Source organism: Amia ocellicauda, chromosome 7 (assembly GCF_036373705.1).
Source record: "Amia ocellicauda isolate fAmiCal2 chromosome 7, fAmiCal2.hap1, whole genome shotgun sequence".
NCBI lineage: Eukaryota > Metazoa > Chordata > Actinopteri > Amiiformes > Amiidae > Amia > Amia ocellicauda.
In genome coordinates this window covers 17,420,362-17,448,035 of record NC_089856.1, presented here as the reverse complement: position 1 = coordinate 17,448,035, position 27,674 = coordinate 17,420,362, and the positions used below count along the sequence as shown (strand labels likewise).

At 43.6% G+C, this 27,674-nt stretch overlaps 1 protein-coding gene across 4 annotated transcripts; it reads left to right on the top strand.

Moving 5' to 3' along the window:
- On the top strand, window positions 1–26,744 carry prrg2 (proline rich Gla (G-carboxyglutamic acid) 2). Of its 4 annotated transcripts, none has more exons than XM_066708782.1 (8): window positions 1–159; window positions 3,749–3,905; window positions 7,812–7,899; window positions 14,010–14,173; window positions 14,383–14,413; window positions 14,811–14,940; window positions 19,134–19,277; window positions 24,127–26,744. In XM_066708782.1, the coding sequence occupies exons 3-8, from the start codon at window positions 7,821–7,823 to the stop codon at window positions 24,164–24,166; spliced, it is 588 nt and encodes a 195-aa protein (XP_066564879.1). In that variant the 5' UTR covers window positions 1–159; window positions 3,749–3,905; window positions 7,812–7,820; the 3' UTR covers window positions 24,167–26,744. The 4 variants fall into 4 exon arrangements, with proteins under 4 accessions (XP_066564879.1, XP_066564877.1, XP_066564878.1 ...); XM_066708780.1 differs by having other exon boundaries at window positions 1–241; XM_066708781.1 differs by having other exon boundaries at window positions 1–241; window positions 3,746–3,905.
- The last annotated feature ends 930 nt before the right edge of the window (window positions 26,745–27,674 follow it).

Genomic DNA, 27,674 nt, shown 5'->3' with positions numbered 1-27,674 from the left:
GTGAAGAGTAAGTTATTTTCCTTGCTGATCCCGTCTTCTTCCTTGTTTTGGAGCCTTTCTAAAAAGCTGAGAAGAGACATCCACGACAGAGGATAGCCCATCACGCCCAGGTTGGGGTCACACAGACAACCAGACCAAAAGATAGGCAGGCAGACATAGGTGGGGAGCCGATATATATAAAAAATATAATAATACATCAACATATAGACGTAAATAAGCAGGATCAATCCGTCTGTCTGTGGTGAGTAAAGACGTGTGTGTGGGTGTATTCTTTTTCTTTTTCTTTCTTTCTTTCTTTCTTTCTTTCTTCCTCTCTCTCAGCGCTCTATGGTCTGTGCTATTTTCTCCTTGCTTGCGTCCATCCTCCTAGCCCTCTTTGCAGCAGGGCTAGTTGGGGTGCAATGTGGGACACCAGTGACAAATTACCATTTAAAAGCACTACACTACACGGTGAGTGAAATAAAATGTGGGGAGATCCAGGCATATCGTTGCTTTGAATATTTTTTCCAGGACATTAACCCATGAATGCAGCATTTTGGTACACTTTGAGACATACATTTAGAATAAATAACTGTTATATCAATGCTTTGCCCTGTTTTGACACCTATAGCATAGTTAGGGGGGCGAAATGCATATCAACCATGTAGTTTTGAAGATGTTCCACTCAAATGCTGCCTTATAAGTAGGCCTACATTGTACATGCATACTGCTTTTAGCTAAAGTATAGCTGAAATCCATGGCTACCAAAAACATTGTGGTTCATAGCATGTTGTTCATAGGCTACAATGTAAAAGTCTCTTTCTTTCTCTGCAGCGGCACGTATTTTGACACCTGCCTTATCAACTGAGAGTTCCAGGGCTCACAGAGGGTCCTTTGGATTGACTAGATATTCGTTACGTAGAGTTAGTCAGTGATTTTGAAAAAAAAAAAATTATGTATATAAGGCTGATGAGAGCCACAGTAACGTCCTTTCCATTGAACAATACATTACATTGCAAACAACAGGAAAGGTGCAATGTAAACAAACCACACATTTATTTTCAGCGGAATCTCTGCTACGCATCTAAAAAACACATGTCTCTATCACAAATCGTTTACCCATAAATTAGTACTTAGTAATACATGCCCCAATTTTGGCAGAACTGATATTATCCATGTCTGCTAAAACCCTGCTAAATGTGGGACAAAAGCTATGAGTGATTAACTATTTTTGTTAGCTTAAATGACTTAAACTAAGAAGATACCTGTGATTGGAAATTATCTGTCAGCTGCCTCCTCTTGCTGCCACTTCGCTGTTCTGGTGGATCTATATGGGTAATATTCTACTTAACATATTCAAGTTATTATTTCAAACCAAAATATTTTCACCTGCACTCAGAAGCAGAAATATCACGGGGGCGATGGGGCATAGGCAGCAGGGCCCACTGCATCTAGGATCCACGTTCCACCAGATCTATAATTACAATTATATACCAAAGAACAAATATCATTAAACAGTAAAACAATATATATATATATATATATATATATATATATATATATATATATATATATATATATATATATATATATAATATCCTAAGTTATACTGTATGATTTCATTACATCCTGGCACTGATCTGAGCTGTTGTTGCTTATTTTATAAAGTATTGTATATGGCAATGTACAGAGACTGTTGTTATACCCCCTTGAGGGCCCCCTTTGCCTGGGACATGCACCTGAGCTGCTGTATTTGATGTCATACTGTACCAAAACCACATAAAATGATTCAGAAATAATTTAAAACAGATTGTTTAGTTCAATGTTCATCTTTGTTTTTTCAATAAAATAATGACGGGTCTGTTTTAAGCTTAGCTTACAGTGTGTTTTTAACTCCATTACACTGGCAACCCATTTTATATATATATATATATATTAAAAAAAACATGTTACATCTCTGCAGTGGACTACCTAGAGGACCCCGCCATTGTAGGCTTTATAGAGGGGTGGTGGGTGGGGCCCACGAGAGCACACCTCCTCCTCTGTGCTTAGAGTTAGTTCCGCCGCTGCCTGGACTGACAGGAACGCTGTATGACTGAAGTGCTCTCTCTAGTAGCCAGCTCATGAATATTCATGAGTATATCAAGCCTGAGGCCTGTTTGGTTGCGACAGACAGGTGACAGATAGCACATAGCCGTTTACATCCAATCTATAAATGACAATACTGACACTTTAAAAAACTGTTACACAAAAGATTGGATTACCAGTCCTATACAAAATAAGAGGCATTTATCTTAACACAGTCAATATCAACTTCATGTCAGTCTTATCATGTACAAAATGTGGATCTCAATGTTAAGTTTTAAGTACAGTAAAGCACAACTCAGCTTGGCTACGAAACAATAGGGCAGAAGACAATACAGCTATGCTTTTAATGTCACTTTAAACATCCAATCTTTTGTGTAACAGTTTGGAAAGTGTCAGACTTGTAATTTATAGATTGGATGTAAATGGGTATGTTTGAAGTACAGTGTGACAGGACGCTGTCTGTCATGGCACGGCTGCGGCTGACACACGTTGATTAGGTGCTCATGTGCCGCAGCTGTGTTGTCCGCTCCCTCGGAAACAGGCTGCGGACTCACGGCAGCGGGCATTGAGCACTGTGGTGATTGTGATGTCAGCGGCAGCTGTGCCTTGTCTATTTAATCCCTCTCCCTCCCCGACAGAAGCAGCTAACCAGTGAGAGAGAACTGACATTTGTACCCCTTTTTACTGCCCAGAGCAACCCACTTGTTTAGACCTTTTTTTTGTGTGCTAGTTTTTGCCTTTTCCCCGTTTTTGTGTTTTGTGTTATCGCCCATGTGAACTGTAATAAAGTCTGGACACTGACGGAACTCAAGACTTTCTCTGTCTGTCATTTGTGACCGGCTTTCACATATGGTGGCCAATGTGGGGAAGCTCCGTGGCTGATTACCCTGAAACCCCTACCTGGTGAGCAGAAAGACAGCGATGGAGGCGTCCGTGGTGGAGCAGCTGCTGGCCACAGTAGTGAGGCTACAGGTGCAGCAGCAACAGACCCTGGAGATGCTGGCACAGCAAGTCCGAGCACCAGCTCCTGCACTTAACCCTTATGTGGCCGCAATGAACCCGTCTTGGGCCTGCTTGGGGCCGGAGGACGACCCGGAGGCTTTCCTCACCATCTTCGAGCGCACTGCCTGGTGTTACGGCTGGCTGGAGTAGGAGTGGGCGGTACGCCTGGCCCCCCTGTTGACCGGGGAGGCGCAGTCCTGAAGGACAGTGTCCTGCACCGGTCAGCCTGACATCAGACGGTCAGCGCCAAAAGCTCCAAAGCCTCCGGTTCGAACCCGGCTCCCGGCCCCGGGCCTTCGTGCAACAGCTGCGGGACGCTTTCTGCTGCTGGCTCAAGCCGGACGAGCCTGGTGGCCCTGGAGCAGTTCCTCTGCCATCTCCCATGTCCCTCCGCAGAGTGGGTGCAAGCCCACCAGCCCAAAGACCTGTAGGAGGCCACCAGGCTGGCAGAGAACCACCTCGCTGCCCGGGACAACATCACCTCCCGATGCCCGACGGCTGACACCCTCCCTCCCATTCCCAAGAACCTCTCTGACTCGACTCCCCCGGATACCAGCACGTCACCGGAAACCCCAGCTCCTAAACCTGTCTCTCCCCGACCCTCTTTCCCTTCTCCCCTTGCCCGTCCCAAAAACAAACCTGTCTACTTAGCCCCCTCCTTTTCTCTCTCTCCAAGTAGTGTGCGGTCCCCTGGAACAGCCACGGTGACGTGCCGGCATTGCAGGCTGCCTGGACACCGCCCGGCCGAGTGCCCCCTGGTGAAATCTGATTGCTCCACAGTTTGTGCTGCCCGCCCTTCCGCTCACCCCGGTTCAGCAAAAGACTTCACGGTACCGGTAAGAATCGGGGGATGTGAAGTCAAGGCCCTCCTGGACTCTGGCTATAGCAAGATGCTGGTCCAGGATGGCCTGGCTCCCTGGGGCACCGGCAGGCGAGGCACTAATGTGGCTATAAGGTGTATTCACGGGGACATACACTGGTAACCCATGGCCCAGGTGACTATGATGATTGGTGGGGAAACTTATAAGATGAACGTGGGGCTCGCCCCTCATTTGCCATTCCCGGTAGTCCTAAGGCTGGATTGGTCTGAATTTCTGTCCAATATTAAAGATCCTAGGCTCTCGTTGTCCGATTTGGCTGGGGCACAGTTGGGGCATGGCTCTGGGAGCCGATTCCTCTTAGTGGCTGCCGGCGATGAGTGGGGCGGGGACAGCCTTCCCTCCAACCCCAGTCGCGCAGCAGCTGACAGTAATCTGTCGGACCTGGGGGAGGGAACGAGTTCTGGGACTCGCCAGCTCTCTCCTTCCTCCACCAGGAGGGTCGACACCTCTGGCGCAGCACCGGATCCCGTCTTCTTCCGGGTTTCCGATTTCACTCTGGACCAGTCCCGGGATGATGCCCTGGGTCGTTTATATGACCAGGTCACAGTTGTGGACGGTCGCACAGTGAATACGCAGAGGGCGCGCTCGTATCCCCAGTTCCATATAGAAAAAGACTTATTGTATAGGGTAACCAAAAACCGAGGGGGGGACCCGGTCACAAAACAATTGCTGGTACCACATTTGCACAGGTGCTTTGCATTTCTCTCTGCACAAGTACCTATGGCGGGTCACCTGGATCATGACAAGACCTTAAACCGGATAATGGACAGATTCTTCTGGCCAGGCATCAAAAAGAAAGTAGAAAGGTGGTGTGCTGCCTGTCCAGAGTGCCAAAAGACCAATGCCAGTGCGGTAACGCGGGCCCCGCTGGTACCGCTGCCTCTCATGGAAATACCATTTGAGCGCATTGGAATGGATTTGTTCGGTCCATTAGAGAAAAGGTCCGCGGGGTATCAATTTGTGCTGGTCATATGCCACTCGGTACCCGGAGGCAATTCCTCTACGGACAATGTCAGCGACTAGGATCGCTGAGGAGCTGTTTAATCTCTTCACTCGGGTGGGGATCCCAAAGGAAATCCTGACAGATCAGGGCACTCCCTTCATGTCACGCGTGATGCGAGACCTCTGTAGGCTGCTGGGGATAAAGTCCATCAGGACTTTAATCTATCATCCCCAGATAGACGGCCTAGTGGAGCGCTTCAACAAAACACTGAAGAACATGATCTGTAAGATTGTGAGCACAGACGCTCGGGACTGGGACAAGTTATTGCCGCCCCTGCTGTTCGCTGTGCGCGAGGTGCCCCAGGCGTCCACTGGCTTCTCTCCCTTTGAGCTGCTATACGGGAGGCGGCCAAGGGGCATCCTCAATTTAATAAAGGAGGAATGGGAGTCTACCATCCCCTCCCAGACCTCTATGGTACAGCACGTCCTGGACTTGAGAGATCGACTATTGGCACTGGGGAAACTTGCATAGTCGAATCTCTTACAGGCCCAGGAGCGACAACAGGGCTTGTACAACAGGGAAGCCAGGTTACGATAGTTCGCACCGGGGGACAAGGTATTGGTGTTACTCCCAGCTCCAACGTCTAAGCTGCTGGCTAAGTGGCAGGGACCCTTTGTGGGATGTCGATTATGAGGTGTGTCACCCAGACCGTCAGAGAGAAAAGCAGATCTACCATCTCAATATGTTGAAGAAGTGGCAAGAGGAGGAAGCATTATGTGCTCCTATTTCCTCCCAAAATAAAGAGTCTGAACCCACTATTTCTGAGGTTCTCATTGATCCTGATTTAACAAACACCCAGAAACAGCAGGTTTGCTCTTTATTACGTCGCTTCCAGCATGTCTTTTCTCACCGACCTGGGCTCACACCTCTCATTGAACACTATATTCACATGGCACCGGACACCTGCATGTGTGTAAAACCCTATCGCAACCCCTATTACAAAAAGCAGGCTGTCAATACAGAAGTGCAGAAAATGTTGAAGCTGGGAGTCATTGAGAAGTCACAATCAGAGTGGTGTAGCCCTATATTCTTGGTGCCAAAGCCTGATGGCAGCACTAGATTCTGCGTTGATTATAAGGTGCTCAACGCGGTGTCCAGGTTTGATGCCTATCCAATGCCCCGTGTGGACGAGTTGCTGGACCGGCTGGGCGCTGCTCACTCTTTCACGACACTCGACTTAACTTAACTTAGAACTACAGGCATCACTCTGTCGGCTTGTTGACTTGGGGTGCGTTCATGTTTTGCGCAGACTTTCGTCTGATTCGTGTGACTTAATAGTTATGAATACAAACACACTTCTTAGCATAACAATACTAAATACTGAAACAAAAATAGCCCACAATGTTTAAAAATAAATGAAAAAATGCCCAAATGTATTTTCTGGTATAATAGGCTATTATGATTCTAACTTAAAATGAAACTTAAATACTGCTCATTGAACAGCAACAGTGAGATCCGAACCCGGGTTTCCTGCGCTATAATGCAGAGGCCTTACAGTAGCATCACACAGACAGGCTTCAGAATCGCTACATTAAAAATAAAAGTAAAAAGTAAAAATAAAAATTTCTCATCTGAGAAAATAAGTAATGTGTTGCAAGTTACAATTCAGCTTGTAATGTAACACTGCTACTAGGCATCAGGGGGCCCCTTAGCCCCTTGGGGTCCCACACGTGGTTTGCGTGTTGGGAAACCACACCACTGACTGTGTGTATATATATATACACACATGATCAGCCATAACATTATGACCAATATTGTGTAGGTCCCCCTTTTGCCACCAAAACAGCCCTGACCCGTCGAGGCATGGACTCCACTAGACCTCTGAAGGTGTGCTGTGGTATCTGGCAGCAAGACGTTAGCAGGAGATCCTTTAAGTCCTGTAAGTTTCAAGGGGGGGCCTCCATGCATCAGACTTGTTTGTCCAGCACATCCCACAGATGTTCGACTGGATTGAGATCTGGGAATCTGGAGGCCAAGTCAACACCTTGAACTCGTGATTAATCAGATCAGGCCACCTTCTTCCATTGCTCCGTGGTCCAGTTCTGATGCTCACGTGCCAATTGTAGGCGCTTTCGGCAGTGGACAGTGATCAGCATGGGCACCCTGACTGGTCTGAGGCTACACAGCCCCATACGCAACAAACTGTGATGCACTGTGTGTTCTGACACCCTTCTATCAGAACCAGCATTAACTTTTTCAGCAATTTGAGCTCCAGTAGCTCGTCTGTTGGCTCGGACCACACGGGCCAGCCTTTGCTCCCCACGTGCATCAATGAGCCTTGGCCGCCCATGACCCTGTCGCCGGTACTAACCACTGCAGACCGGGAACACCCCATAAGAGCTGCAGTTTTGGAGATGCTCTGATCCAGTTGTCTAGCCATCACAATTTGGCCCTTGTCAAAGTTGCTCAGATCCTTACTCTTGCCCATTTTTCCTGCTTCTAACACATCAACTTTGAGGACAAAATGTTCACTTACTGCCTAATATATCCTACCCACTGACAGGTGCCATGATAACGAGATTATCAGTGTTATTCACTTCACCTGTCAGTGGTCATAATGTTATGGCTGATCGGTGTATACCCCATAACAACATAACACATGTAATAGTAATCACACAACACTTGCGCTGTAATGTGTTGCATTCTGCATATATTTACCATGACAGCCTGCATGTGGTATTTGTTAGTTTTGCATATTTAATGAATACTTGTAGTTTGAAAGTCTTTGGTCTTATTTTGCAGCTTGATTGGATAGAAATGTGTATCACCCAAACTTCTGAAAATATTGAGATATTATGTGGTTGTATGTGCTGTGTTGTATTGTGTTTTCCATTTTTGTTGTTTTCTTTTTGTTGCAGGGTTCTGTGATGGACAGTGCCAGTGTGCTGTGTGTGTGTCTGACACTGGTCTCTCTCGCACACTCCAGGTGTCTGAACAGGCATAACAGTAAGACAACCCCCCCCCCCCCATCCTTTCCTATGGTCTTGGTGGGTGGCCATAGAACAGTGGTTGGCAACTGGCTTCCTGTAGGCCACATTCGTCCCACTGACCTGTGCTGTCTGACCTGCAGAACCCTCCTTGGCAGGAAAAGAAAAAATCACTTGCAATTTCTATTTATCAGTATATATCATTTCTACTATTCCTCACATTAAGATCTTGATTTTACAAATGGAAAATTCGACCAACATTATGAAAAATGGCACAGGTAGCTAATCTCACTATGGAACTGGAACCTTATACAAAACAATTAAATGTTACCGTTAGTATAGCTTGCTACTAAGGATTGTATTGATTTATTTATTTTTGTCGAGGAGCATCTGATTGCAGGGGAAATCATTAATTAAACATTTTGTGCCTGGATGCAATTGGATTGCTCAGTGGCTGCCAAGGGATCAATTGGACCACCATTTCAATAAATTGACAACCCCTACCCTAGGGTAACGATTTATAATCTTTGATTAATCTGTATTGTAGATTGCCTTTGTTTTATTGGCAAGTTTTCTTAATAAAGATGTAATTAGAAAAAATATATATTAACACCTGTATAACCATTGACACCCTTGGCACTAACTGGTAGAACCACTGTCTGTGTGTCGAACTGCTCCATCTTAGGACTTGAATCCATAACGTTTATTAACACTCTCCCTCTCCCCTATCCTCTCTCTAGCACTCTCTCTTTCATTCCCTCTCTCTTGCTCTCTTTCCCTATCTCTCTCCCTCTCTCTTACCCTCTATTCTCATTAGGTTCAGTTCGGTTCGTTTGCTTTGAAACAATGTATCAGTGTGCTGGTTGTTCACACTTGTCTTGTGTACAAATATGCTGAGTTCGTTTGGAAACGAATCCGGCTTCGTTGTCGTGGTTCACTTCTGTGTTTTCTCAGGACTCGGATCGCTTGTATTCACATTGCAATAATCAAGTGAGCTCGGTTTGTTTTGTATTGTTAAAACACCGGATATTTACATTTTACATGATTAGTGCATATAAGAAATGGCAGCATAATGCGTACAATAGCAAATGTATATGTAAGTAATACAGTAACTACATATAGCAGTCCACCAAACACATTTGATCAACCAAATAATAGGCATATATATGGGTGCGATAAGATCTGACCAGCAAAGCAATTCAGTTTCAGACTCTGACAACAGTCTGAATAGTGAAAACATCCAACTGTCTATTTAAACATACTGTATACAGTTATTGAATACAACAATAGGCTACTATATTTTTGTGAATATTATAATCAGTGTTGCTGCATGATGATTGGTTTGCCTATATACAAATATACAACAGTAGTGCGAGGCCCCCTAAATATCCATCTAGGAGTATTTTACAGCTACTGCCACAGCTTTAAAAATATAGTCTACCTTAGGCTACATAAAACATTAAACATAATGGGGTTTATTCATCAAGGTTTTTTTTTTTACAGCAATTTGTTATTTCTGACACTTATTTTCTCACACAAAAAAAAGTACAAATTACCTGCAAAATGAATGAGAAATACTCGCTCCCATATGGCATCTTTAGATCAAATCATACGTTCTATCTACAGTGACGGAAAAAAGTATTTGATCCCCTGCTGATTTTGTATGTTTGCCCACTGACAGAAATGATCAGTCTATAATTTTAATGGTAGGTGTATTTTAACAGTGAGAGACAGAATAACAACAAAAAAATCCAGAAAAACGCATTTCAAAGAAGTTATCAATTGATTTGCATGTTAATGAGGGAAATAAGTATTTGACCCCTTCGACTTAGTACTTGGTGGCAAAACCCTTGTTGGCAATCACAGAGGTCAGACGTTTCTTGTAGTTGGCCACCAGGTTTGCACACATCTCAGGAGGGATTTTGTCCCACTCCTCTTTGTAGATCCTCTCCAAGTCATTAAGGTTTCGATGCTGACGTTTGTCAACTCAAACCTTCAGCTCCCTCCACAGATTTTCTATGGGATTAAGGTCTGGAGACTGGCTAGGCCTCTCCAGGACCTTAATGTGCTTCTTCTTGAGCCACTCCTTTGTTGCCTTGGCTGTGTGTTTTGGGTCATTGTCATGCTGGAATACCCATCCACGACCCATTTTCAATGCCCTGGCTGAGGGAAGGAGGTTCTCACCCAAGATTTGACGGTATATGGCCCCGTCCATTGTCCCTTTGATGCGGTGCAGTTGTCCTGTCCCCTTAGCAGAAAAACACCCCAAAAGTATAATGTTTCCACCTCCATGTTTGACGTTGGGGATGGTGTTCTTGGGGTCATTCCTCCTCCAAACACGGAGAGTTGAGTTGATGCCAAAGAGCTCGATTTTGGTCTCATCTGACCACAACACTTTCACCCAGTTCTCCTCTGAATCACTCAGATGTTCATTGGCAAACTTCAGACATGCCTGTACATGTGCTTTCTTGAGCAGGAGGACCTTGCGGGCACTGCAGGATTTCAGTCCTTCACGGCGTAGTGTGTTACCAATTGTTATCTTGGTGACTATGGTCCCAGCTGCCTTGAGATCATTAACAAGATCCTCCCGTGTAGTTCTGGGCTGATTCCTCACTGTTCTCATGATCATTGAAACTCCACGAGGTGAGATCTTGCATGGAGCCCCAGACCGAGGGAGACTGACAGTTATTTTGTATTTCTTCCATTTGCGAATAATCGCACCAACTGTTGTCACCTTCTCACCAAGCTGCTTGGCGATGGTCTTGTAGCCCATTCCAGCCTTGTGTAGGTGTACAATCTTGTCCCTGACATCCTTGGACAGCTCTTTGGTCTTGGCCATGGTGGAGAGTTTGGAATCTGATTGATTGATTGATTCTGTGGACAGGTGTCTTTTATACAGGTAACGAGCTGAGATTAGGAGCACTCCCTTTAAGAGAGTGCTCCTAATCTCAGCTCGTTACCTGTATCAAAGACACCTGGGAGCCAGAAATCTTGCTGATTGATAGGGGATCAAATACTTATTTCCCTCATTAACATGCAAATCAATTTATAACTTTTTTGAAATGCATTTTTCTGGATTTTTTTGTTGTTATTCTGTCTCTCACTGTTAAAATACACCTACCATTAAAATTATAGACTGATCATTTCTTTGTCAGTGGGCAAACGTACAAAATCAGCAGGGGATCAAATACTTTTTTCCCTCACTGTATGCATGTTAACTTTACTTGTATTTTATTTCATTTAACATAAATATTACAGAAATAACCTTGATGAATATACCCCAATATCCAGTTGTTTTAAAATTACTGATGTTACCATTAACAATAAGAAAATGGAACAAATACACTGCTCAAAATAATTAAGAGAACACATAATCATCACAGTATAACACCAAGTCAATTAAACTTCAGGGATATCAATCTGTCAAGTTAGGAAGCCTAAGTGATTGTGAATCAGTGTAATCTCTTTTGGGGCAAGTGAAAGTGACAACAGGTGCACTGGAGAGGCAACAGCGAGACAACCACTAAAAAGGGAATGGTTTTGCAGGTGGTGGCCACAGACAATTGCTCTCTCCTTATCCTACCTGACTGATTAATCTCTAGTGTCCTTGTCACTACTGGTAGCATGAGGCGGTACCTGCAGCTCAATCTGGTTGCACAGGTAGTCCAGCTCCACCAGGATGGCACATCCATACGTGCCGTCACAAGAAGGTTTGCTGTGTCTCCCAGTACAGTCTCAAGAGCATGGAAGAGATACCAAGAGACGGGCCATTACACGAGGAGAGCTGGACAGGGCCGTAGAAGGGCATCAACCCAGCAGCAGGACCAGTATCTGCTCTTTTGTGCAAGGAGGAACAAGAGGAGCACTGCCAGAGCCCTACAAAATGACCTTCAGTGGGCTACTGGTGTGCATGAGGGTGGCATGAGGGCCTGATGTCCTCTAGTGGGACCCGTACTCACAGCCCAGCACCATGCAGCTCGATTGCCATTCTCCAGAGAACACCAGAATTGGCAGGTCCGCCATTGGCGCCCTGTTCTCTTCAAAGATGAGAGCAGGTTCACACTGAGCACATGTGACAGACGTGAGAGAGTCTGGAGACACTGTGAAATCCTCAGACCCATCGTCAGACCTTACGCTGGTGCAGTGGGCCCTGGGTTCCTCCTGGTGGAGGACAATGCCCGGCCTATGTGGCCAGAGTATGTAGGCAGTTCCTGGATGATGAAGGCATAGATGCCATTGACTGGCCCTCACGTTCCCCAGACCTGAATCCAATTGAGAACCTTTGGGACGTTATGTATCGGTGCATCCGACGCCGCCAAGTAGCGCCACAGACTGTCCAGGAGCTCACTGATGCCCTGATCCTGGTCTGGAAGGAGATCCCCAGGCCACCATCCGCCATCTCATCAGGAGCATGGCCAGACGTTGTCGGTAGTGCATACAGGCACGTGGGGGCCATACACACTACCGAGTCACATTATGAGTTGCCGTGATGAAATTCATGCAAGTTGCAACAGCCTGTGATTTCAATTGTTTATTTTGATTTTCAGTGTGAGTTTGAATCCAGCCTTCAATCGGTTGGTGATTTTGGTTTCCATTGACCATTGTTACGTAATTTTGTTCAACGAATTACACAATGTACAGTAAAGATTCTGATCTTTTATAATATATTTCGTTCATCGAGATCTGATGTGTGATTTAAGTGTTCCCTTACATTTTTTGAGCAGTGTATATATACACTGATCAGCCATAACATTATGACCACTGACAGGTGAAGTGAATAACACTGATAATCTTGTTATCATGGCATCTGTCAGTGGGTGGGATATATTAGGCAGCAAGTGAACATTTTGTACTCAAAGTTGATGTGTTAGAAGCAGGAAAAATGGGCAAGCATAAGGATCTGAACGACTTTGACAAGGGCCAAATTGTGATGGCTAGACGACTGGGTCAGAGCATTTCCAAAACTGTAGCTCTGGTGGGGTGTTCCCTGTCTGCAGTGGTAAGTACTTATCAAAAGTGGTCCAAGGAAGGAAAAGCGGTGAACCGGCAACAGGGTCATGGGCGGCCAAGGCTCATTGATGCACGTGGGGAGCGAAAGCTGGCCCGTGTGCTCCGATCCAACAGATGAGCTACTGGAGCTCAAATTGCTGAAAAAGTTAATGCTGTCAGAACACACAGTATATCGCAGTTTGTTGCGTATGGGGCTGCGTAGCCACAGACCAGTCAGGGTGCCCATGCTGACCTCTGTTCACTGCCGAAAGCGCCTACAATGGGCACGTGAGCATCAGAACTGGACCACGGAGCAATGGAGGAAGGTGGCCTGATCTGATGAATCACGAGTTCAAGGTGTGGACTTGGACTCCAAATTCCACAGATCTAAATCCAATTGAGCATCTGTGGGATGTGCTGGACAAACAAGTCTGATCCATGGAGGCCCCACCTCACAACTTTCAGGACTTAAAGGATCTGCTGCTAATGTCTTGGTGCCAGATACCACAGCACACCTTCAGAGGTCTAGTGGAGTCCATGCCTCAATGGGTCAGGGATGTTTTGGTGGCAAAAGGGGGACCTACACAATATTAGGCAGGTGGTCATAATGATCGGTGTAAATGCGAATATTATCTTTACTCACTGGTACTGCTGTACATGCAAAACTACACGTTATTTCCATCTCTGTGAATCATTTCCTGATTGCAAAAGAACAGAGACCTCCCAGTGGTCACATTCAAGTTTTTCATGTGACCAAACTCAGTTATTTTGCCAAACAGACTGAGACCACCTCTTTCGGTGGACTCAGTTAGTTTCGGTTCGGCTCATTTGTGAATCGAAATCTGTTGTTCACACTTGTCTGCCTCCCTCTCTTTCCCTTCCTCAATTATTCTCTCCCCGAGATTCTCCATTCCTCTTTCTCTGACCACCCTTCTCTCTCTTAATGCAGTATTAATGTATTATAGTTTCTGTATAAACCCCCTCTGCTTCGTCCTATCTCCTTCTCCGTCTCTCTGATCCTCTCTCAATGCAGTGTTAATTTACCATAATGTCTGCATTATCCCTCTCTCCCTCCCCATCTTTCCCTTTCTCCTGCCCCCTCCCTCTCCTTCTCTCTCTCTCTCTCTCTCACTCTCTCAGTGTTCCTGACAAACAGGCAGGCCGGCTCATTCCTGAGTCGATCTCTGCTGTACAACAGCTGGGACTTTGAGCTGATAGTCCCTGGTAATCTGGAGAGAGAGTGCATAGAGGAGCAGTGTACCTATGAGGAGGCCAGAGAGGTGTTCGAGGACGATGCCAAGACTGTGAGAGATAGGGATGAAGGGGGGAGGGATGGGGGGAGGGGGAGTAGGAAAGGGAGAGGGGGAGAAGAGGATGGTAATAGAAAGAGGTGGGAAGAGGGGAAGGGAGAGAGAGGGAGGCAGACATGCATAGATTACAGATGCATTAACTGACTGTAAATTATGGAGAAACAGGCTATTTTACTACAGATATTATCTCTTTGTTTTCCCAGGCGGCATTCTGGAAAGACTATACTGGTCAAGGTGATTATGTAAATTCTAATTATTATAGAATTATAGAAAGACAACTGTCAATGTGCTAAGGTAGGTTATTACAGTAGAATGGTGCTGTTACAATAGGGGGCTGTAGTAACAGTACAGTAGAATAGTGCTGTTACGATAAGTTTCTCTCTGTGTGTCTGAATCTCTCTTTCTCTCCCACCTTCCCACCACCCTCTCTGCCTCTGTCCTTCTCCCTTTCCCTCAATTTCTTACTATGTGTCTCTCTCTCTCTCTCTCTCTCTCTCTCTCTCTCTCTCTCTCTCAATTCAAATTCATCAGCTTTATTAGCATGACCCATAAGGCAGGAAGAGGTTCACACAGGTCTCAGACACAGGAGTGGAGAAAATTAATGCCAAAATCAACTGCCACTGTGTTACAGACAAGGCCCCCCATATGGATGTGTCTGGGCTGGTGGCAGGGCTGCTGGCTCTGCTGGCATGTGCAGTGTTTGCTACGGTCATCGGGGTGTACTGCTGCCGGCGCCAGAGGAAGCCACGCCGGATGGGGAGGTACCATCCATCTCACGCTGCATGCATGTGCGTGTGCATGTGCGTGGGTGTGCGTGTTTGTTTGAATGTGTTCATGGGTGCATGGGTGTGTACATGCATGTGTGGGTGTACGTGCATGTTTATATATGTGTATGTGTGTGTGTGTGTGTACGCGTGTACGTGGGTGTGGGGGGAGTTAATTGAGTTGAGTTAATGGACTGTACTGTCCAGTCAGTCAGTGTTAATGTACAGTAGTAATTTGTCAGAGAACCAACCAGGGAAAGCACATATTGATATTTTTTATATGATTTGATATTTTCAAATGACCAAGATAGAGTCAGAAGGGCATTAGTCAGAGAGCCAATGGTGAACTGCAATCACAATATGGTTAGCTTTGAGGCATGCTTTCAAAAACAAGGACCAAACAAGTCTAAAACCAAGGTCTGTAATTTTAGAAAGCAAACCTTGATGGTATGAGGCAACACTTAGAAGAGAGAAACTGGGGCACTCTGGATACAGAGTCGAAAATGGATGGTTATATTTCAAGAACATACTACTAGTGGCTCTGGAGAAATTTGTACCAAAACATATAAAATTGAGGACCAAAAAACATTAGCCAAAATGGTTTAATAGAAATATGCAAAAAAATATGAAGAGAAATAAAATGTTGTATAGCACATACAAAAGAGATAGAGACTAAACTAAATACAAAGAATATATAAAAATGCAAAGATATGTTGAGGGGGATCAGGAAAGCAAAGGGAAATAGAAAGAAACATAGCTCTTTTAGCTAAAACTAATGCAAAGAGCTCTTTTATCTTAGAAAACAAACAAGATGTAGCAAATGTTCTAAATGAGTATTTTACAGAGGTTTTTACAAAAGACAAAACAGACAGTCCAGTTGTCACGGTCTCTCAGGGGAGGACCGCAGGGCAAGGGAGTTAGGACCCAGATGCAGTGTTTGTAAAATTGGCAGACAGGACACAAGGACTAATCAAGGACGTGGTCGAGGTCACAGGCTATGGTCAAGATCAAGGAGGTCGAGAGAGAGACAGGAATAGGACAGAGCGAGAGAGCGAGAGAGCTAATGAGAACAAGAAACCAGGCTTGGTGACACAGGTAGAACTGACAACACTTCACCCTGAATGAGGGCAGTGAGGGGTTTGTAAAGGGAAGCAGAAACTAGGAAGGCAGGAGCAGGACCATTGAGAGCAAAGGAAAGGAACAGAAGTACTCAAGGGTGTGGAGGAATGTTAATTGAAAGAGTGACAAAGGAAAGCAGTGAAGGGAGAAGGAAAAGGCAAAGGAACATTGGTGCCCACTAGTGGGGAAAGAGGGTAAGGGCTTGGAACCATGACATCCAATCAATGTGGGGAAGCAATAAAAAAGCAAACAAAATGCTAGGGTATATTGTCAAAAGTGTAGAATTTAGAACAAGGGAAGTAATGTTAAGACTGTATAATGCACTAGTTAGACCTCTGTAGCGTAAGGTACACTTATAAATTTCAGTTAAAGAAGTGAATTTAAGGATCACCTTATCAAGAATCCTAGAATCTTGTAGAACTCAATTTCTGCAATATTTGGACGCAGACACCAATTCCAAAGATATACATTCTCAAATGTATTAAAAACAAAGATAAAATGCAGCACTACACTAGTTATACAAAAAGGGAAAAACTAATTAAAATTCACTCAAGACCAGCAAATCAGACAAATCACTTCCGTGACCAAATCAAAGAACATGGAATCGCATATGATAACACACAAATCGTTAAACAAATGTATAAACACATTGACTACAATACCGGTTAGTAAGACGAAGGTGAGTCTCTCATTAGTATTATTAGTCGGACATCAAATAACTATGCAGGTTAGTATTTATGTAAAATAACTTCTCGTTATATATATCAGTCTCATTTACGTTTGGGTGCCGAGAAAGATTCTATCATTTCTTGTTACCACAATTTCCCTTAACTGATTATTATTCAATGATTAAGGATAGGCAGGGCCACCTATGATCTAGTGTCTATTAACGTGTGCCAATTTCAGACTAAAACAGTTAAACAGGAATGAGAACATATTTCTCGGCGTTGACAGGTTTTATTTCTAAAATTGTCAAACAAAACAGTTTAATGCAGTACTCATTTATATCTAAGAAAATACTAAATGATATTACACATTCTAAAGTTTATGACTCACAGAATAACATTTCTAATTGATTTCTCAAAATGTCATGAATGATAAACTCCAAACTGTTAAACTTATCTGAACTTCATCGCAGAGAGGCCTCTCTGCCTTCGGGATCAGATAAAAGCACAGTATGAGGTTCCATGGGGTGGGATGAGGTCCGTGTGGTTTGGAACAAAGGCAGTCCAGTTCGGCTTTGTCCAATAACTTCCTGAGTCGATGCTCCTGGAAGTTGGGGTTTCCTGAAAGTAGAGTCTTTTCCAACCAGATTTTCCACTGGTTTGAAGGCTCCAAGGTTGTGCACAGGATGTCCTCTTTGCAAGCAGGGTTTTCCACCGTAGTTACTTGAAGACAAAGTCTTTGAGGAAAGTAGGGTTCTGTTTGTTTCCAAGGGTCAAGTTTCTTAAGAATCAATAGCTATTTAAATGACTGAACACTTTTGTTTTACTGTCGACTTAGTCAATTGTCCAGCTGTATGAACTCCACTGATCAGGTGGGCACAGGCGGGCAGGCGCAATTTCTAAAGTTCTTTACTTAATAAAGTTCTTTAAAGAATTCTTCGTACGGCTCAATCTCCTTCTCCCAGTTAACTCTTCTGTTGCCGGCAAAGATTTAGTTAGTTTCCGGTTCCGGTTCTGGTAACAGAGCTACAAGTTGAGTTGTGGCAGCGAGTTACCGGTTCAGGTGAGAGAGAACAAGAAAGTGCTGTGTGTTAGCTTTTTATGCCCTTTTAGATCATAGGCAATTGGTTCTTGAGTGTGTGAGGTTGGACTCCGGTTTCAGCCCCCAGTCTCCTATTGGAGGAGGCTCGATTTATGCCTGATATCAATCCATGCCATCTTTCGGAAATGCCGGTTGGCCTGGGTTCGTAGCTCTGTTTCGGGATTTTGGCTCTCGCCCGCTTCAAAGGGTTTTATTACCTCTAGGCCATATTCCCCAGACATTTTCACAGCAGGGATTCCAAGCCATTTGGCCCATTCTAGGTGAGCCGACTCCCTAAACTGTCATTTTGACATAGAACAGTTAATGGGCCGATGAGCTCAGGAATTCTGGTAACTTTGGGGGAGAAGTCTTCTTTAGATCAGAGCTCCAGCTCAGGGCTAGAATGCTCTTATAAAAATACCTCCTCTCCTTAATGCTACACCTCATCTGGAATACTGTGTACAGTTCTGGGCACCACACTTCAAGAAAGAAATCACTGCTCTAGAGGTAGTTCAGAGGAGAGCAACCAGACTTATTCCAGGTCTGAAGGGAATGTCATACTCGGAGAGACTGAGGGAACTGAACCTTTTCACCCTGGAACAGAGAAGACTACGTGGGGACTTGATTCCAGTCTTCAAAATCATGAAAGGTATTGACCACATGAAACCAGAGGAGCTTTTCCAGATCAGCAGGGACACATGCACCCATGGACACAAATGGAAATTGGGCTTAATGGCATTCAAGACAGAAAACAGGAGACACTTCTTCACACAGAGAGTTGTTACAATCTGGAACAAACTCCCCAGTGATGTGGTTGAAGCCGACAATTTGTGAACATTCAAAAACAGACTGGATGTGGTCTTGGATCACTTAGTTATTAATGGACAACAAACAAGCACGATGGGTCGAATGGCCTCCTCTCGTTTGTAAACGTTCTTATGTTTCTTAGTGTCCAGTCAGTCAGTGTTACTGTATCTGGAGTGTCCAGTCAGTCAGTCAGACAGTTAGTGTCCAGTCAGTCAGTCAGTGATAGTGCATGGTATTGTCCAGTCAGTCAGTCAGTTCTATGTACTTCAGCGCCCAGTCAGTGTTAACTGAATGGAGTGTCCAGTCAGACGGTGTTAATGCACTGTAGTGTCCAGTCATTCTATCAGTTCTAATGTACTGTAATTTCCAGTCAGTCAGTGTTAATGTATTCTATTGTCCAGTCAGTATTACTGTACTGCAGTGTCCAGTCAGTCAGTGTTAATGCACAGTAGTATCCAGTTTTAATGTACTGTATTCACATTCTCCTCTCTTCCCCTCCCTCTGTTTCTCTCTCTAAGTATTCCAGTAAGGATGCCTGCTGATGGCCTTGGCCCCCCTGAGTCCCTCCCCTTGGCTGCCATTCCCACCCCTGGCCTGCCCAGCTACAATGAAGTGTTGGCTTCCAGTGGACAACACGATGCTCCTCCACCCCCCTACTCTGGGTCAGTCTCCTCCTTTGCTCTCTCTCTCTCAAATTTAAATTCAAATTCTGCAAAAGTTTTATTGGCATTACCAGTTTACACAAGTGTAATCAAAAGCAGATACAGTAAAGAGGAGAAATACATACAATAAAAATTAAATAACTAATTATATCAAAAGAATTTACAAAAAAGCAGAACATTTCTAAATTGCTCAACATATTTCAGACTTGCAATTATTTTACGCACACGCACACGCACATACACACACACACAAACACATACTCACACATATAATCACACTCTTGCTCTCTTTTACTTTCTCTCACACACACACACACACACACACACACACACAATTCAAATTCAATTGAAGAAAGCTTAATTTGGATGACTAATTGACTTCAGTGTTGCCAAAGCATTGACAGACATGTCCAGTGCTCAGGAACAGGACAATGGGAACAATAAATACAGAAATTGTGCATTTAACATTTAACTTTTTGCATCTCAATCTCTCAGGCATATTGTCTCTCTCTTTGAGAAGATGGAAGTGTATCTGTCCACTGTATTGGCATGGCAAGATTACACAGGGGTTGCCAAAGCTTTGACACATAGAAGAAAAATAAATACAACCAAATATCAAATTAAAGTAGAAAAAGAGTTAAATAGCTTTTACAGATTTTACAACTGTGCAATTACAGTATAGTACAGTATAGTATGTACAGGCATTTACAGGGCTAATGTGCTGTATTGCTGGTGGTGGTTTGGAGACATGATTGTCTTGTTCTCTGGCCCTGTGGCTGACTGTGATGTACTCTGCTGCAATAACAGTACAGTCTCTGCCCCCCTGCCCAAGCCCCACTCGGTGCTGGCTGGTGCTGAGCTTGGGGAAGCTGTGACCGTGCTGTGGAATCTGGGGCAGATAGCACCTCTGACCTGTGCCACCACAGCCCCACACTGGCTTCACAGGTGTCTGTCTCACTCTCACTGTCTTGTTGATCGATCGTCTTGGTCCCTGTGGTAATGGACTGTAATGAGCTGTCAATGGCCTACACTGTATATGCATGGCCTATAGCCTACGTATTTCCGCTTAAATCTCAGCCAGCCTCTTTACATCCAGTGTCGGGCTTTCCACATTTATGATAGATATTGTAGCTAGTGAAGTTGTTTACTAACACTGTTAGGTTTAAGACAAACATTGTTTAAATATAAAACATTTACATTATTAATCTGTCTTCCCTTATAGTGAGTCATCATAAATTCCAGAAAATTAAATTATCTATGATGTGAGGGCAGTAGTGTGGCTAAATGCGGCTGTGTCCCGTTGTGTGAGGCTTCCTCTAGCTCAACTCCATGTTGAGCTTTCATACTTTCCCTACTGTGGAAGACACTCTCAAAAAGTGGATACAAAATATTTGGCATGAGGAGTTCAACATAACCACTCATATAGTGTCTGCAGTCTTGCCTGCATTAAACATTGACAGAAAATAAGAGGAGCATCTTAATGAAAATCATATTCTTGGAGATAGTCAGCATGGGTTTAGACGAGGCAGATCATGTCTTACTAATTTATTCTAATTTTGTGAACATGCAACTGCAGCTGTAGATCAAGTGAAAGCATATGATATGATATACTTAGATTTTCAAAAAGCTTTTGACAAGGTTCTGCACCAAAGACTGATCCTCAAATTGGAAGCTGTAGGCATTCAGGGTAATGTAAGTAGATGGATTATGAACTGGTTGATGTATAGGAAAATGGAAGGTGTTAAGAGGAGTTGCTTTTTCCAATCTATATTAATGATCTGGACTCTGGGATAGTTAGCAAACTTGTCAAATTTGCAGATGATACTAAAAGAGGTGGTTCAGCAGATACAATCTCGGCAGCTCAGGTTATTCAAAGGAACATAGATAATATTCAGTTGTGGGCTGACACCTGGCAGATGAAATTCAAAGTGCAATGTATTGCATACAGGTAACAAAAATATCCACTATAATAACACTATGGGAGGAACAGAACTAAATTAAGTAATGCATGAGAAAGACCTAGGAGTCTACATGGACTCCTCACTCTCCCCATCCAAACAATGTAGGAAGCAATAAAAAAGGCAAACTGAATGTTAGGGTATATTGTCAAAAGTATAGAATTTAGAACAAGGGAAGTAATGTTAAGACTGTACAATGCACTAGTTAGACCTCATCTGGAATACTGTGTACAGTTCTGGGCTGCACATTTCAAGAAAGATATTGCTGCTCTAGAGGCAGTTCAGAGGCAAGCAACCAGACTTTATTCCAGGTTTGAAGGGAATGTCCTACTCTGACTGAGGGAACTGAACCTTTTCACCCTGAAACAGAGAAGACTACATGGGAACTTGATTCAAGTCTTCAAAATCATGAAAGGCATCGACCACATCAAACCAGTGGAGCTTTTCCAGATCAGCAGGGACACACGGACCTGGGGACACAAATGGAAATTGGGCTTCAAGGCATTCAAGATGGAAAACAGGAGACCCTTCTTCACACAGAGAGTTGTTACAATCTGCAACAAACTACCCAGCAATGTGGTTGAAGCTGAAAATTTGGGAACATTTAAAAATAGACTGGATAGTGTCCTTGGATCACTTAGTTATTAATGGACACCAAACGGGCATGAGGTCCTCTCATTTGTAAACTTTCTAATGTTCTTATGTTTTTATTCACTATTAGCCTGGGGAGCTCTTGTAGGCAACAGGTATAGAAAGTAATTTTCACACCTGAACTTATTTTGACAGCAGTCATGTCCAGCACTGCACAGGAAGTTGTTGGGCTGATTGAGATAAAATGCGGGAGTGGCCATGCATAGAGCCTATGAATATCCCAGTCAGTCAGTCAGTCTTTGACCTGGGTGTATTTGGCACTGCTCAGAGCAAAGTGTGCCTCTGTGTCAAGCTCCCCGAGCCCCACACTGGCTACATGGGCATCTGTTTCTGTGGGTCCAGGTGTATCTGTGCAGGGGTGTGTTTGTCAATTTTGGGGCCCCAATCAAAGCTCAGTTTAGGGGCCCCTCCACCTCTACCTGTCATGACAATTTTAGCATCACCACACACACCAGTGTCTGCCACAGTCCCGTGTCATTATAAAGGTGGGCTAGAGTATCATCAGTGCACTCGAACTATAAAATAGGAGAGGATTTTCTTACCATGGAAAACTTATTCACTTTGCAGTCTTTCAATGACTGAAGCTGCCAAAGGTACGGTGGCACAAATGTGTCATGAGGCTGAATGAAATTACCGTTTGTAAATAGATAGACATGTAGATGGGGTGTGTAGGTCACTATGAAATCCGGGTTGTGGAGAACACTGACAGAATCACAGAATTCAGGGGGCTTTTTTCCGTTTTCTGAAAAAGTAGGAGGAGTCTTCAGTTTTATTGTTCAACCAAACATTAGAACTAGTTACTACACAAATACAAAATAAAGGTAGTATTAATAAATACACAACACAAACGGAATAAAATACATATTTAAAAGACGGATGTGCAAATTACATTGCAAATGGATTCATTGTTATAAAGTTTCCGACTTAAAATCCAGACTTTAAAAGGAGCATTTGAAATACACTTTTTAGATTAAAATATATATTTTAAAGAACTATATATTAATGAATCAGATTCATTGTTGTTATTGTTGTTTTTAAGTTTTACAAACGTATTATTTCAGCGATGTTGTGTGTGGAAGTTCTATGCCACATATACCGGCATGACTGCCTGGCTTTAACGATGATTGGAGCTGCAATTCGTTTTAAAAAAACTATTCTTAAATGGAGCATAAGGTATCCCGTCAATTTGCCACGCACATTTCATCACAAGCTTTTTTATCACAAACAATAAGGTCGCTGACAAAAGATTGTTATCAAGTTATCTTTTGTAAATCACTATTTAAGCTGTGCTAAAAACAAATAGCGCTATAATAAATAATACATAACAGATACAGTACATATTCAATTCAGTAGCTACATAAATAAAACCTGATAATTTACTGTCTCGTTTGATTTAGATCGAATACATCTTAATGTCCTACATGGTTCCAAAATACCCTTTAATTAAATCATACAGTTAGGCTGTTGTAGTCTTTTCAACTCTTTAATCTCAGCCTTTTTTATTGATAAGTCCTGCTACATGGTTGTAACTACTCAGGCTTCCTATAGAAACTATAGAACTACAGGCATAACTCTGTCGGCTTGTTGACATGGGGTGCATTCATGTTGCGCAGACTTTTGTCATTCTGCAAGGAATCTGACCATTGAGTCAATGAATACTCAGACGAATCTGATTCGTGTTACTTAATAGCTATGAATACAAACACACTACTTAGCATAACAATACTAAATACTGAAACAAAAGTAACCCACAATGTTAAAAAATAAATGAAAAAATGCCCAAATGTATTTTCTGGTATAATAAGCTATGATGATTCTAACTTAAAATTAAACTGAAAAACTACTCACTGAATGGCCATAATGCGTAGGCCTTACAGCAGCATTACACAGAATCGCTACATTACAAATAAAAGGTGATATTAACAATACATTATTTTTCAACTGAGAAAATAAGTAATTTGTTGCAAGTTACAGTTCAGCTTGTAATGTAACATTGCTACTAGGCATCGGGGGCCCCCAAGCCCCTCGGGGCCCCACGCAGTTGCGTGGTTTGCGTGTTGAGAAACCACGCAACTGTATCTGTGTCACCCAGTCTCTGACTCCAGGCCACACCCACTGAGCCTGCAGCTGATCTGAGAGATAGTGTTATTTTAATGGTCTGGAGACTTGTACTGTAGTGAAGTTTTTGATCCACAGATGCTAATTTCTTTTATTTTTCCCTTTCTTTTCTCTCTTCACAGGGGTGGCCCCTTGGAAGACCCCCATCCGATGGAGGGATAGAAAAATAAGGGAGGATGAGGCACACTGAGTGATTGAAGAGATGAGAGAGAGGGTGGGGCGGGGCAGAAGGGCGGATAGGATAGTAGATTAGAGTACAGAGGGTTGGGTGGTGGTGATTTAGGGGGGTAAGGAGAGGTTGAAGGACAGAGGCAGAGATGTCTGATGGGGGAGAGAGGGGGGACATTAAAAAAAGAGACTGCAGGAGTTGGAGAGAGAAGCAACTAAAGTGTTTTGATGAATAATAATTTTGATCGTAATAAGAAAAATAACAATGATAATCTGAATTTGTATGTAATGTTCAGTGCTGATTACAAAATTACTTCAGGTAGGCTACATTAGGTCAGAAATGGCAGATCCTATGAAGCTATGTTTGAATGTCCAGACACACTGGGGATGCAGTTAAAAGCTTTAGATTCTCACTGGTCTGCCCATCTTGGCTGGTGTCTGACACAAATTTGTAATGGATTTCCATTGTAAATGAGCTATTTGCATCAGGTGTCTGAAAAACTTTGGTCAGCAGCAGAATGGAATTGACTATACTTTAAGATATATTTTCCTAATTTGCACAGTGCTGGCCCCTGTCTGGGCATATAGTATAGTCCATGCAGTGCTGACTACAATCTTGGCCCTATAGGAGCATCCAACCAGCGCTGGCTGCAATCTGGGCTCTATAGTATTCAACACTACACTGGTTCCAACCTGGGCCCTATAGTAGGCCTATAGTTTCCACAGTGCTTGCTGTAATTTGAGCACCTATACTAATAATCCACACAGTGCTGGCTCCAATCTGGGCTCCTATAGTATAATCATTCTAGACAGAAGCACAGACACAAACCACAAACCTCGGGCCTAAACACTGCCCAACACTGGAAACTAATTTTCAGTGTTACCAAAACACAAGTCACAGTTTTGGGTATAATGTGGGTGAATGTCAGTTTTAATCACCATCTTTCATTGACAGTTTCTTGTGCATAACTGTCAGTCTTTACCTTTCTTATTAATGTCCAATTTACAGCATGCATTGGGCTGCTTATTCTTGACATTGAAAACACAGCCTGCCACTGTATTGTACAGCAGGGGTCTCAAGCCCTGGTTTTTATAGCACCTCTAGCACTTGAGATTTTCCTTTATATTTTGGTTTTCCATTTCCATACAATAATATAAAATGCAAGTGGATCCTGTGTGTTTAAATTCCAGTTTTGTATGTATAATATACTATACTAGAGTTTATAATGGTAATATATACTCAGTGGCCACTTTATTAGGTACGCCTATCTAGACCAATTAGGACCCTTTTTGCCTCCAAACAGCCCAAATTCTTTATGGCATGGATTCAACAAGGTGCTGGAAACATTCCATAGGGGGTTTTGGGACTCGATAGCATCATGCAGTTCCTGCAGATTTTTCGGCCACATATTCATTCTGTGAACCTCCCGTTCCACCTCATCCCAAAGGTGCTCTATTGGATTGAGATCTAAGGACTGTGCAGGCCATTGGAGTAAACTGAAGTCACTGTCATGTTCATGGAACCAGCTCATCTTCCTGTTCCACTGACAGGAGTGGAACCTGGAATGGTATTCTGCTGCTGTAGCCCACCTGCTTCAAAGTTCAATGCATTGTGCATTCAGAGATGTCCTTCTGCACACCACTGTTGTAAAGAGTTGAACCACGTGAGAGCAGTTCCAGAAATTCCAAGGTTAGCAAGGCAGGAGAGGAGCATGGAGTGATCGACTGTGTCAAATGCTACGGAGAAAATAAGAAGGATGAGAACTATAACTATGGGTTATTTGAGCATTTGTGACCTTTCTGTCAGCTTGAATGAGTCTGGACATTTTCCTCTGACCTCTTTCATTAACAAGGTGTTTTCACCAACAGAACTGCCACTCACTGGATGTTTTTTGTGTATCGCACCTGTTACGTCCCCATTCTCTTGTGAATCTGTGTGGTGCCATTTGTCTTCACTCTGTATGTAGTCCTCTTTTATGTGCTATTTGCTGCTGAAGAGCTCTCTTTCGAGTGTGGGGATTTGCTGCCCTCATTGGTTCCCCCATCCTTTGTCGCTGGCCTATATACCTGTGTTGTTTAGTGTGTGAGAAGACTGTTATGGTGGTGTTTTGTTTTGTCTTTTGCCTGGCTCTCTTTCTGTTTCCTGTCAGTATGGAGAAGGGATAGGTAAGAAACCCATGGGCATCACGTAGTTGTTTGTTTGTTATATACACTAGGTTAGGAGCGAGTGGATGTCACCATCTTTCTGTAACAGATAGGTTAGATTGAGGGCTTAGTATTGTTGTAGGTAGGGATAGAGGTGTAGGGAAGTCAGGGCCTTTTTGATACTTTGTTGTTTTGACAGACCATTCGCACAGCCCTTCTCCTACCCTTTGTCAGTTAACCACTACCCCCCCCCTTTATTTACATTACCTGTCTATTGTTACATTTATAAAATCTGCCTATTGTTATATTGTGCAACCCTGTCCTATGTTCTATATATGTAAACCTTTTTGTTATTAACTTTCATTAACTTGGTTATCAAATAGTTCATTACTTGTTAAAAAGGAAATAAAATCCCTCTTTTGGGAGACTTGTTTTGTTGCCTGGTACATTTGTTAGTGCACTCGCCATTACATTTGTCCTTCCTACCCCAGTGTGTGTGTGCATGGGTGGTTATGTTCTCCTCCACTCTACCATCAGAGTAAGGAGTGTAACAGAACCATTCTCGGTAAACTGTAGAGACTGTAGTGCGTGAAAATCCCAGGATGTCAGCTGTTTCTGATATGCTGGAACCACCACGTCTGGCACCAACAATCATACCACAATCAAAGTCACTTTGATAATGCACCTCCCCCATTCTAATGTTTGGTTGAACATCAACTTAACCACTTGACCAGACATGGTAAAGGCATGCTTTATATACACCGATCAGCCATAACATTATGACCACCTGCCTAATATTGTGTAGGTCCCCTTTTTGCCACCAAAACAGTCCTGACCCATTGAGGCATGGACTCCACTAGACCTCTGAAGGTGTGCTGTGGTATCTGGCACAAAGACGTTAGCAGCAGATCCTTTAAGTCCTGTAAGTTGCAAGGTGGGGCCTCCATGGATCGGACTTGTTTGTCCAGCACATCCCACAGATGCTCGATTGGATTGTGATCTGGGGAATTTGGAGGCCAAGTCAACACCTTGAACTCATGATTCATCAGACCAGGCCACCTTCCTCCATTGCTCCGTGGTCCAGTTCTGATGCTCACATGCACTTTCGGCAGTGGACGGGTCAGAATGGGCACCCTGACTGGTCTGCGGCTACGCAGCCCCATACACAACAAACTGCGATGCACTGTGTGTTCTGACACCTTTCTATCAGAACCAGCATTAACTTTTTCAGCAATTTGAGCTACAGTAGCTCGTCTGTTGGATTGGACCACAGGGACCAGCCTTTGCTCCCCACATGCATCAATGAGCCTTGGCCGCCCATGACCCTGTCACAGGTTCACCGCTTTTCCTTCCTTGG

Bases quoted from the DNA above. Each gene is read 5' to 3' on its own strand.
- prrg2 (XM_066708782.1), top strand. From the start codon at position 7,821: ATGGACAGTGCCAGTGTGCTGTGTGTGTGTCTGACACTGGTCTCTCTC. The intron at 7,900-14,009 runs GTAAGACAACCC...TCACTCTCTCAG, and splicing joins GTGTCTGAACAGGCATAACA to TGTTCCTGACAAACAGGCAG. The intron at 14,174-14,382 runs GTGAGAGATAGG...TTGTTTTCCCAG, and splicing joins TCGAGGACGATGCCAAGACT to GCGGCATTCTGGAAAGACTA.